This window comes from Anabas testudineus, chromosome 18 (genome assembly GCF_900324465.2).
Source record: "Anabas testudineus chromosome 18, fAnaTes1.2, whole genome shotgun sequence".
NCBI classification, from domain to species: domain Eukaryota; kingdom Metazoa; phylum Chordata; class Actinopteri; order Anabantiformes; family Anabantidae; genus Anabas; species Anabas testudineus.
The window spans coordinates 20,834,753-20,847,836 of NC_046627.1; the positions used below are offsets into that span (position 1 = coordinate 20,834,753).

At 42.8% G+C, this 13,084-nt stretch overlaps 2 protein-coding genes across 2 annotated transcripts in view; both read left to right on the top strand.

The window, feature by feature from the left end:
• LOC117153013 (basement membrane-specific heparan sulfate proteoglycan core protein-like) overlaps positions 1-13,084 on the top strand; it is a 278,634-nt gene that overhangs the window by 251,173 nt on the left and 14,377 nt on the right. The gene's annotated exons all lie outside the window — the stretch shown is intronic.
• The window catches only part of LOC113157391 (Fc receptor-like protein 5), a 107,575-nt gene that overhangs the window by 89,487 nt on the left and 5,004 nt on the right, over positions 1-13,084 (top strand). Inside the window, 1 exon segment of the mRNA XM_033326560.1 lies at positions 2,430-2,434. Coding sequence (XP_033182451.1) covers positions 2,430-2,434 — 5 coding nt within the window.

Sequence of the window (13,084 nt, forward strand, 5' to 3'; positions counted from 1 at the left end):
GTAGAAAGGACTGAGGAAAGTAGACAGGAGTACAAGGAAGCGCAGCGTAGAGTGAAGAGGGAGGTGGCAAAGGCCAAACAGAAAGCTTACGATGAGCTGTATGACAGGTTAGACACAAAGGAAGGAGAGAAGGACTTGTACAGGCTAGCCAGACAGAGAGATAGAGATGGGAAGGATGTGCAACAGGTAAGGGTGATTAAGGACAGAGATGGAAAGGTGCTAACAACCCAGGAGAGTGTGCAGAAAAGATGGAAGGAGTATTTTGAGGATCTGATGAACGAGGAAAATGACAGGGAAAGAAGAGAGGAGGATATGGATGTTGTGGAGCAGGAAATAGCAGAGATTAGAAAGGATGAGGTTAGGAAGGCTCTGAAAAGGATGAAGAGTGGAAAAGCTGTTGGTCCTGATGACGTACCTGTGGAGGTGTGGAAGTGCTTAGGAGAGACAGCAGTGGAGTTTCTAACCAGTTTGTTCAATAGGATTCTAGAGAGTGAGAAGATGCCTGAGGAATGGAGGAGAAGTGTTCTGGTTCCGATCTGTAAGAACAAGGGTGACACGCAGAACTGCAGCAACTATAGAGGAATAAAGTTGATGAGCCACACAATGAAGCTGTGGGAAAGAGTAGTGGAAGCCAGGCTTAGGAAGAAGGTGGAGATTTGTGAGCAGCAGTATGGTTTCATGCCCCGTAAGAGCACCACTGATGCCATTTTTGCTTTGAGAATGTTGATGGAAAAGTACAGAGATGGTCAGAAGGAGCTGCATTGTGTCTTTGTAGATTTAGAGAAGGCGTATGACAGGGTGCCGAGGGAGGAGCTGTGGTACTGTATGAGGTCGTCTGGAGTGGCAGAGAAGTGCGTCAGACTAGTTCCGGACATGTATGAGAGAAGTATGACGGTGGTGAGATGTGCTGTAGGTCAGACAGAGGAGTTCAAGGTGGAGGTGGGACTACACCAAGGATCAGCTTTGAGTCCCTTCTTGTTTGCTATGTTGATGGACAGGCTGACAGGCTGATGACATTGTGATTTGCAGTGAGAGTAGAGAGCAGGTAGAGGAACAGCTAGAGAGGTGGAGGTTTGCTCTGGAAAGAAGAGGCATGAAGGTCAGTCGTAGTAAGACAGAATACATGTGTCTGAACGAGAGGGATCAAGGTAGAAGCGTTAGGTTACAGGGGGCTGAGGTGAAGAAGGTGCAGGAGTTTAAGTACTTGGGTTCAACAGTTCAGTGTGATGGGGAGTGTGGAAAAGAGGTGAAGAGGCAAGTGCAGGCAGGTTAGAGCAGGTGGAGGAAAGTGTCAGGAGTGTTGTGTGACAGAAGAGTGTCAGCAAGACTCAAAGGAAAGGTGTACAAGACAGTGGTGAGACCAGCTCTGCTCTATGGGTTAGAGACGGTAGCAGTGAGAAAGAGACAAGAGGCTGAGATGGAGGAAGCAGAGATGAAGATGTTGAGGTTCTCCTTAGGAGTGACCAGGTTAGACAGAATAAGGAACGAGTACATCAGAGGGACGGCTCACGTTGTCTGTGTTAGCAACAAAGTCAGAGAGGCCAGACTGAGATGGTTCGGACATGTTCAGAGGAGGGATAGTGAGTATATTGGTAGAAGGATGTTGGAGATGGAGCTGCCAGGCAGGAGGGCAAGAGGACGGCCAAAGAGGAGATATATGGATGTTATAACAGAGGACATGAGGTTGGCTAGTGTTAGGGTAGAAGATGTTCATGATAGAGTTAGGTGGAAAAGGATGATTCGCTGTGGCGACCCCTGATGGGAAAAGCCGAAAGAGAAGAAGAACACTTATGAAAATAGCAAAAGGAATATATTTATAAAATGTAACAATTAGCAAAAGTGACAAAAACAAAATAACCAATTACTAAAAATGATAAGAAAATAATTAACAACATAAATAAACAATTCTTTTCAAGTCAACCCAAATATTCAGTTATCAGTTCTTATTCTTTTCTTGAGTTCCTTGTTGAAAGATTCCTTTACAGTCTCAGTTTCATTTGTTTCAATATTAAACCAAAATTATAGCCAACATATCAAACGGAAAAAATAGAACGAAAGGGTGAATTTCCCTCGAAGAGTGTCTCCTTTAATCGGTTCCTACCACCGCCTTGGAGTGATGATCCTGGAGTCCTGACGAGAAGACTTCAGCTCCACGACAGCAGAAGAACTGTTCCTCAAACAAACAAAAAAAAACCAGCCTGCACACAAGCGTGCAGAACAATTATCAAAACGTCCAAAACCCTATTTGAGGCTCCAATAACGTTTAAATAATATACAATACTATAAACAAAATATACATACATATACATAAAACACAGATGTCATGTTTCATTTCTTAAACTAATTTACAAAAACACATCTACTCTAATCATTTCAACATCATATATATCAATTCTAACACATAAAACATGTCACATCTCTTACCGGAGTTACCGTATTTGCTAAACACGTGGCAGTCGCTTAGCTGTAGGCCTCAATTAGCTAGCAGAACCTAGCGGCTAATTAGTTAATAAACATTTCAAACACTTCGTCTAACACAACAAATTCACATATCCGGACTGGTTTTTACTTTGAAAAGTACTCGAAAGAACAAAACACACTTTAGATTTCCTAAAATAAAGTTACATGGGCTATTTAGCTAGTTTGAAGCTAACTCACCAGGATAATCTGCTTAATTGAACGCCCGTCGGGGATTTTCCTCTCGCTCCTTCAATTCAGCTATCTTCTCTAATTCTTTGCACTGGCAGTTCCAGCTCTATGGACTCTAAAACAGCAAACGTCTAGTCAAAACTGTTTTTCCTAACTTTTATGACTTTCTACTGTTCTTTTCCTCCTCCGCTCACACACCTGTCCTAGTTGTGCGGTCTGCTAGAGTCATGATGGGAGTGTCGAAACTTCCATGTGCGCAGTATCCCAGAAAGCATCTCGCGCTAACCTGTTCAGGATGCGTTTAGGAAGACTGTGTAAATCACAGCTCTGAAAAATAACCTGGGTTACATCCTCCCCCTCTAAACTGCATGAGTCCCTGCATGCACATCTGGACTTACAGTTTGGGAAAATGCAATTGCTAGAGTCTGGAAAAATGAACTTATGGCCAAAACTAAAGGTTCACCTAACTCATCATAAGTGAGTTTGCGAGGCTGACGTCTTTCCCTATTAGAACGTCTCAACTCTGCTATCTCAGGTTCTGGCACAACACTTTCACTCTCTTCAACTACCTGCTTTGGTATCAGACTGTCTGCTTCTTCCCTCACAGGTAATGTAGTTTTGTCAGTTGTTTCAGGTTCTGGGATGTCAATAACAACATAGTCTGGGGCACTATGGTTCAAATTGGGAGGTGTCTCTGCAACAACACTGTCTGGGACAACAACTGGAACTGTAGGATGCGGCTCAGAGCTTACTTGCTCAGGACAATGTACAGATATTTTTGGCAGAACAGTTAAGTTGACAGAGTCCAACACAGTGCAGGGTGTCTTAAATTCCATGGACTGTCCTTTCTGCATAAAGGGACCTCTGATGATCATCTCTGGCACCAATGTGCTTGGATACACTTCATCCTAATCACTGTACAAATCATCCTCTTCATCACCTGGATGAACCTGTGTCTCACTGGTCTTTTTACTTCTCAGTGTCATTTTCTTCTGTGGTACAGTATGGGAATTGTGGTCATCTGTCTCTTCCACAGGTAAGAACCCGCAAGGCAAAAGTAGGTCTCTGTGTAGAGTTCGATATGGTCCTTCCCTTGTTTCTGGTTTTACCACATACACAGGGCTATCTTTGATTCTTCTGACCACAACATAGATGTTGTGTTCCCACCTATCTGCAAGTTTGTGTTTCCCTCTGATATTCACATTTCGCACCAAAACCCTATCTCCTTCAAAAAGTTCAGCTGCTCTGACTTTTTTATCAAACCTCACTTTGTTTTTCTCTCCTAGCTTTTTTGAGTTTTCAGTGGCTAGAGAGTAGCTTTCCTTGAGGTGTTGCCGAAGGTTTTTTACATAGTCAGAATGGGTTTTGTGGTTTGTTCCTTCAGGATTTATCCCAAGGATCAGATCAATTGGCAGTCTGGGCTGCCTCCCAAACATAAGTTCATAAGGCGAGTGCCCTGTAGTGTCATTTCTCGTACAGTTATATGCGTGAACCAGAGGTTTGACAAAGTCTCTCCAATGATGTTTGTCTTTCTCCTCTAAAGTACCAAGCATATCAAGAAGAGTCCGGTTAAACCGCTCCACCGGGTTTCCACGGGGATGGTATGGAGTGGTACGGATTTTGTCAGCTCCTATCAGTGTACATAGCTCTTTGATGGTCTTTGATTCAAAGTCTCTGCCCTGATCGCTGAGCAGACGACTGGGGAATCCATAGTGAACGATTAAATTTTCCCACAGACACTTGGCAATGGTTCGTGCTTTCTGATCTTTGGTTGGCACTGCCACAGCAAATTTTGTGAAATGGTCAGTGATCACTAAAATGTTTCTGGTGTCTCGACTGTCCGGTTCAAGGAATAGAAAATCCATGCATACAAGTTCCAGTGGGTAGGTCGCAGAAATGTGCTCCAGTGGGGCGGCCTTCTGAGGCAAAGCCTTCCTCCTGACAACGTGCACATTTTTTACATTTCTCCTCAACAGAACTGGTCATCCTTGGCCAGTAGAACCTGGCTCGGGCAAGATGTAATGCACGTTCAGAGCCAAGGTGTCCAACGTCATCATGCACTCCCTTAAGTGCTCTTTCTCTGAACTGTTCAGGTAAAACAAGCTGGCAGATGAGGTTATCTCTGTCAGTATACCTTCTGTACAGTACTCTATCTCTAATTTCAAGTTTACTCCATTCTCTGAGAAGGAGCTTGACTTCAGGAGGTTCAAGGTTCACCTCTTTGAAACTTGGCTTTGAAGTTCTCTCCAAGAAAGTTATGACACGGGAGATTGATGGATCGTCTCGTTGAGCTTTGCTCCAGTCGGATGTTGTCATAGACGGTAACATATTCTCACCTAGTGCATCAGGCACTGATAAGGGATCAATGACAAGTGATTCTGCAACAATAAAGGGTTCTGGGGAGTTGTACTCGCCTCTAAAAGTTGCAAGATGTCGCTGACATAAGGCAGAGAACACTTCATGTTCAACTTTATTTCTTACGCCCATAAGTCGCTTTTTCATGTCATCAATTCTCTCATTTTCTTTAATGAAAGCTTCATCCTCACAAGGTGGGCCCTGGGGTCGCCGTGACAACCCGTCTGCATCGCTGTTGGACTGCCCTGCTCTGTACTTAATGGTGAACTGGTAAGTAGACAGAGCCGCTAACCAGCGGTGACCTGCCGCATCAAGTTTTGCAGATGTTAACACATAAGTGAGAGGGTTATTGTCCGTCAAGACTGTGAAACTGGAACCATAAAGGTAGTCGTTAAATTTCTCACAAACAGCCCATTTTAGAGCTAAAAACTCGAGCTTGTGAGTGGGGTAGTTTCGTTCGCTCTTGGAAAGCCCCCTACTGGCATAGGCAATAACTCTAAGCTTTCCCTCTTGCTCTTGGTAGAGTGCGGCTCCTAACCCGTCACGACAAGCATCAGTGTGTAGAACATATGGAAGCTGTGGATTGGCAAAAGCAAGGATGGGTGCAGATGTTAATTTTGCAATCAGAGTTTTGAAGGCATGTTCGCACTCCGGTGTCCACTCATCAGCAAAAGGTATGTTGGGGTTTACAGGAGGTGTAGAATGCTCTTTCTTGTACACCTTGCCTCTTTTCTTTGGTGGAGAGTAGCCTGCTGTCAGGCTGTTTAAGGGTTTGGCTATCTGTGAATACCCCTCAACAAAACGTCGATAGTATCCTGCAAAACCTAGAAAACATTTCAGCTCCTTTCTGTTGGAAGGACGAGGCCAGGTTGTTAGAGCTGCAATCTTGTCAGGGTCAGTATGGACTCCCTGAGCATCGACCACATGACCAAGATATTTGACAGAGGTCTTAAAAAAATTACATTTCTCTGGGGACAGCTTTAAGCCGTAATCCTTCAGACGGTTTAGCACCTTCATGAGCCTTGCTTCATGTTCCTCTAATGTGTCTGAAAACACAATCAGGTCATCAAGAAATACAAATACCTCGTTAAGGTGTAAGTCTCCAACACACTTCTCCATGAGGCGTTGAAAGGTGCTCGGCGCATTTGTGACACCTTGTGGCATGCGATTAAACTCGTAGAAACCTAAGGGACATACAAAGGCAGTCTTAGGCTTATCCTCTTCAGCCACTTCTACCTGGTAATTACCAGACTTGAGGTCCATGACAGAAAACCACTTGGCACCACTGAGAGCTGTGAATGTCTCCTCAATGTTTGGGAAGGCATATGCGTCTTTGATGGTTCGTGCATTTAACTTCCTGTAGTCAATGCATAGCCTGATTGAGCCATTCTTTTTCCGGACCAATACTATTGGTGATGCGAAGGGGCTCTCAGATTCTCTGATAATTCCAGCATCGAGCAGTTCTTTGATATGCTGCTTCACTGCTTCTCTGTCACTGGGGTGAATAGGCCTTGGCCTTTCCTTAAAAGGGGTTTCATCATGCAGTCGGATGTGGTGTTTCACAGCTTGTGTGTGACCATATGAAAGGTCATTAGTAGCAAAAACCTCATAAATCGACTTAAGCTTGGTGACGATGCGCTCTTTCCACTGTTCTGACATAGGTGAATCATCAAGATTGAACTTAAGATTGTCGCCATCTGCCCTGCAATTTCCAGTCACATCGTGGTTAGAACTGAGTGGTTCAATGTGCTGAGCTGCGCACACTTGAGCAATAATGCATTTTGGCTGCAGTGTGACATCATGGTCGCTGAGGTTACGCAGGACAACAGGAACCTTGCTGCTGGACCTAAAAGGGATGTCTACCAAAGCAGCTTCAAGAAATACACCACCAGGCAAGCGATGGTTCTCATTGGGCTCAAGCACGAAAGTCATGTTGTGATCGTTCTTCCTTAGCCTTACATTTCCTGTAACACAGCATCGTTGTTTCGGGGGAATGATGATTGGACTTTCACTATATAATCTCACAGGACAAGAATGGTTGTCATTCTCTTGTGCTCTGGCTATGTGCTGGAAAACAAGAGCAAGTTTTTTAGAATGAAGCCTGCGGATAAACTCTGGGCCGTCTTGCTCAAGCAGTTCTTCATACAGTCTGTATAGCACATTCGTCCCAATCAACAGGGGGATTTTGCTGTTGAAGTGGCACTCTGGGACTACAAGTGCTAAGGTGAATAGATCTTTACCAGAAATGCTCTGAGGAAAAGCAATATGGGTTTCTATGTACCCAAGATAAGGAACATGTTGTCCTCCTGCTCCCTCAATTTCAAGGAGAGCATGAATTGGTCGAATGGGGAGATGTGACAGATTGTTCTTGTAGAATGATTCAGAGATTGTCGTGACTTGTGAGCCAGTGTCCAAAAGCGACTCACACGGGAACCCTTCCAGAAGGACAGAAGCTGCACAGCGCGGACCTATCAATCCTGATGGTATGGATGATCTATAGTCATAATCTTGACCTATGATCTGTGAAACATCTCGAACTTCAGTACTTTGGACTGAACTGTTGGGACGAAGGGGATTACAGATTTCAAGTTTAAAGCAAAAGATGAAACAGCCTGCTGGGCTTTAAACTTTTCTTGTCTCTCTTTCAGCTCTGCATTCTTCTTGCGAACAAGTGTAGGGTTGGATTCATTTGAACAATGAGCAGCAATATGACTGTCCTCCCCACACCTGAAACAGAACCACGCCCTTGGCATGCCTGGACCTTTATGTGACCTTTTCAAACTACTGCCACTCGCTGCAGAATACTCCTGTTCATCAGACTTCTCACATCTTCTGGGAAGCTTCTGGCTATGACTAAGCATGTGGATTTGTTCAGTCAGCTCATTTATCTTACTTTCAAGCTCAGTTGTCCTATCGTGCTTTGATTTGGGTGTTGAAATAGGCTGATTGTCTGAGGTGTAGTCCTTTGGCCTTTGGTTTAATTTCCCCACCTGCTTAGCTAATTCATCCACTTTCTTTTCAAGCTTAGATGTCTCAGATTGTCTTGTGTCAGGTGATGAGACTGATTCATGATCATAGGGTGACATGTTGTAAAGGAAGTGAGCATGTGCAGCAGCTTTTGTGGACCCTAAATGTTTTTTCATGCGGTCTAACTTTGATGACCTCCGATCTTCCTCAGACCTCAGCAGAAGGAGCAGTTCAGGGAATGAAGGGGGATTGTTCTTTTTGTGCTCTAGCTGTAACCCTATAATAAGGCTCTGATCCCAGCAACCTCTGCAAAACTGTCTGAGAATCAGTTCATTTGAGTTCTCGGTTGAGGCTCCCCCTCTAGAAATTGCTCTCGTGAGGAGGGAGTGAAGTCTGTTCAAGTACGCTGAAGGTTTTTCTCCATTGTTTTGGTTGGAACTGAGAAATGCTGCAAATAACTCCTCTCCATCCTCCGCAACTCCGAAAGCAGAATCAAGTTGGGTGATGTAGAGACCTGGCAGGGAATTGACTCCGAGTGGTTTCACAATGTCTGCGGCTGGACTTAGCAAGCTTTCAAGGATTTTTCTCACCTTCTGTGCATTGTTTAAGGTGGGATCACTGAGGAGAAGATCTACTTGGGTGCGCCAGGTTTCATAGTCAACCTCACCATTAGGTCTTGGAGTCCGACCTGAGAAGATGTGTATCCTGATGTGTGGGGATGACGGACTGGCTGACTCACTCCGAATTACATGCTCCACAATCACTTTCTGGACCTGAGGTGGGTTGAACACATTCTGATCAATGTGAACAGGGGTCAATGAAGGACTAACAGGTGCACTGCAGGCTTGTGCAGGCTCTGTGCTTTCAGTTGAGCTGTCATTAGACATGACATGTTCTGGGACAGGACTGTTCTGGACTGCACTTGACTGTATATCACTAGTCTGTGAATAGTATGTAGGGGCTTGGCTCTCCTGTAACTCACTCTGAAGGACACTTAGAAAGCCTACCTTGCCACTACTTCCTACAGCCCTTAGTTCACTTAAGTACCTGTGGGCAATCTCTTTGCCTACTTCTTCTTGAACAACATCTCTTATTGTCCTCACCGACCACACCACAGATGGATCATTGGGACTGGGTATATCACCTAAGATTTTGGGGTCAACTTTAGAGATAGACTTCTCAGATACATATTCTACCAGGGCTCTGCCCTCTGGCTGGTTTTGTTCATTTGGGATTTTAACTACTTTGGAGATATTCCCATTTATCTCAAACACATTAGCTATATCAATATCTGCATAAACTCCCTCAATACCTGTAACATACAGGGAGCGCTGACCATCAATATCAAAGCGGTTGCAAAGATCCATATCTAGTGGGTTGAAAAACTACAAAATGGAGTGTGTACCGTGGGATGGAAGATCAAACGGCTACTGAATGCCAATCTCCTGGCTGGCTCGCCACAATTATGTAGCCCCTAGTAGGCTGATGCCCTACCCTGGCTATCTAAAATCTACCCTTCTGAACCTGACTGAGTATCTAAGATTATCTGTTCTATATTTCCTACTGAGTTTGGGCACAGTGTGTTTCAGATTTGTCAGGTACTCAGATTTAAGGTTCTCCGTGTTCATTTATCACTGGGTTCGGTAAGGAGACTGGCAGTAGCAACTCTACAAAGAGAGTGAAAAGACCTTCATCCCACTAGAAATTCACACATACGCACTTATAATAGCAATAGGAATATATTTATAAAATGTAACAATTAGCAAAAGTGACAAAAACAAAATAACCTATTTCAGACCAATTACTAAAAATGATAAGAAAATAATTAACAACATAAATAAACAATTCTTTTCAAGTCAACCCAAATATTCAGTTATCAGTTCTTATTCTTTTCTTGAGTTCCTTGTTGAAAGATTCCTTTACAGTCTCAGTTTCATTTGTTTCAATATTAAACCAAAATTATAGCCAACATATCAAACGGAAAAAATAGAACGAAAGGGTGAATTTCCCTCGAAGAGTGTCTCCTTTAATCGGTTCCTACCACCGCCTTGGAGTGATGATCCTGGAGTCCTGACGAGAAGACTTCAGCTCCACGACAGCAGAAGAACTGTTCCTCAAACAAACAAAAAAAAACCAGCCTGCACACAAGCGTGCAGAACAATTATCAAAACGTCCAAAACCCTATTTGAGGCTCCAATAACGTTTAAATAATATACAATACTATAAACAAAATATACATACATATACATAAAACACAGATGTCATGTTTCATTTCTTAAACTAATTTACAAAAACACATCTACTCTAATCATTTCAACATCATATATATCAATTCTAACACATAAAACATGTCACATCTCTTACCGGAGTTACCGTATTTGCTAAACACGTGGCAGTCGCTTAGCTGTAGGCCTCAATTAGCTAGCAGAACCTAGCGGCTAATTAGTTAATAAACATTTCAAACACTTCGTCTAACACAACAAATTCACATATCCTGACTGGTTTTCACTTTGAAAAGTATTCGAAAGAACAAAACACACTTTAGATTTCCTAAAATAAAGTTACATGGGCTATTTAGCTAGTTTGAAGCTAACTCACCAGGATAATCTGCTTAATTGAACGCCCGTCGGGGATTTTCCTCTCGCTCCTTCAATTCGGCTATCTTCTCTAACTCTTTTCACTGGCAGTTCCAGCTCTATGGACTCTAAAACAGCAAACGTCTAGTCAAAACTGTTTTTCCTAACTTTTATGACTTTCTACTGTTCTTTTCCTCCTCCGCTCACACACCTGTCCTAGTTGTGCGGTCTGCTAGAGTCATGATGGGAGTGTCGAAACTTCCATGTGCGCAGTATCCCAGAAAGCATCTCGCGCTAACCTGTTCAGGATGCGTTTAGGAAGACTGTGTAAATCACAGCTCTAAAAAATAACCTGGGTTACATAAAGAATTCAGAGTGATTTGGAAATGGTTTAAAAACAGAGAGTGTTGTATGTTTTACAGATTAAAAACCCCCTAAACAAAAATAGTAAACTGTGAGATTTAGTTAAAAAATAAAACTTACTGGATGTGAAAGTTGTTTCCATATTTAGATTAAAATTTACACATTTCATAATTTATTTTGTTTATTTTAAATTGAAACAGCTAAACCCAAAGCCAAAGTGACAGCAGGTCCAACAATCATACCAGTAGGAGGCAGAGTGACACTGAGCTGCTCTGTGGACGACTCTGATGGTTGGAAATATGACTGGTTCAGACGAACCTCAAACTCTAATAAAGCTCATGTTGTTGGTAAAGAAAACAGAGATATCAGAGTCTCACAAGGAGGAATCTACAGGTGCAGAGGAAGAAGAGGAAAACCAGTTTACTACACTGATTACAGTGATGAGGTCACTGTTGAGATAACTGGTGAGTTTGATCATTGTGTTTAATATTAAGTATTTGAGATTATTATTAAATAATTTTCTTCATATTCCTATTTGTGTCTCTCAGTTTCCACTTCTGTCTCTGTGACTCTACAACCTGACTGGTCTCAGATCTTCAGTGGAGAGAAGATCACTGTCAGATGTGAGATCCAGGGAGGTGGAGACACTGAGTGGGATTATGAATGGAAAACACCTCAGTCAACTTCACATCAGACACATGTTAATTACTGGACTCTCAGTGTTTCTGAGTCCAGCAGTGGAAACTACATGTGTAGGGGCAGAAACAGAAGAGACTCCTATTCTTCAACACAGTGGAGTAAAACCATCACACTGACTGTATCAGGTCAGTTTGATATTTTTATATATTCTGAAATACAATACTTCACATTTACAATTAGAATTTGTAGTAGTTTTCTTTGTATTCATTGTATATAATATATAACACCACACTGAACTCTTGGAGATCACTTACTTGTTGTGTTCCCTTCTTCTAAAATGTGCTGTAAAGGCTACAGGTAAACCAGTGAATCATGGGACTAATAGAAATGTATCAATCTATCTTGGTTTAAATCTGAATCTAATTGGGAGCTGGAAGTGAAGTTTCCCTGTTGGGTTGTTGTTTATTTAGGTTTGGATCAGTTTGGTGACTGACTGGTCATGAAAAAATTAGCAGAGATCATTGAATGAGATGTGTTACATTTGTTTTTATCAAGTTATTAAGTTTTTTAATAATTCACAGTAACAATAAGTTAATATTATCTGTATTTATTCAAACCTCCACAGGAGAGAAACCAAAGCCAAAGCTCAGTGCTGATGACAGAGTCATTCCAGTAGGGGGCAGTGTGACTCTGAGCTGCTCTGTGAATCCATCATCTGGTTGGAAATATTACTGGTGCAGAGGAGAAAGAGGAGAACCAGTTTACTACTCCCAGTACAGCCAGTGCAAAGTGCAACAAGAAAAATTGTTTTAGTTTTGTTAATATACATTTAGATTTTCTATAGTTAGACCATCTTTAAGTTTCTAATACCTATTACAAGATTATTCAAGTTCAGATAAATTGAATTTAATGTTGCACAGTAGACAATCTAGCCACAGGGGTTGCAAGCCAGTGACTTCTGTGCCGGTCCCAAGCCCGGATAAATAGAGAGGGTTGCGTCAGGAAGGGCATCCGGCGTAAAAATTGCCAAAATAATCATGCAAATCATTCACAAGACTTTCATACCGGATCGGTCAAGGCCCGGGTTAACAACGACCGCCACCGATGCTGTTAATCTACAGGGTGCCGGTGGAAATTTGACTACTGTTGGTCAAAGAAAGAGGGGAGGCAGAAGGGTTCGTGGGCAGAGAGAGAAGGGGAAATGCAGGAGCATAGATCTGAGAATAGGGACTCTTAACGTTGGCACGATGACAGGGAAAGGCACAGAGCTGGCAGACATGATGGAGAGAAGGAAGGTAGATGTACTGTGTGTGCAGGAGACGAGGTGGAAGGGCAGCAAGGCACGTAGTATCGGAGGAGGATACAAACTGTTCTACCATGGTGTTGATTGGAAGAGATGGGAAAAGCCAAAGAGAAGAAGAAGAGTTGCACAGTAGACATAATGCGTTGATACTGAGAAAACCTGTTTCCAACAGATAAACCCCAGTCTGTCCTCACTTGTCTCCATCCTGGCTGAGTCCTGGAGCCTCAGTAAC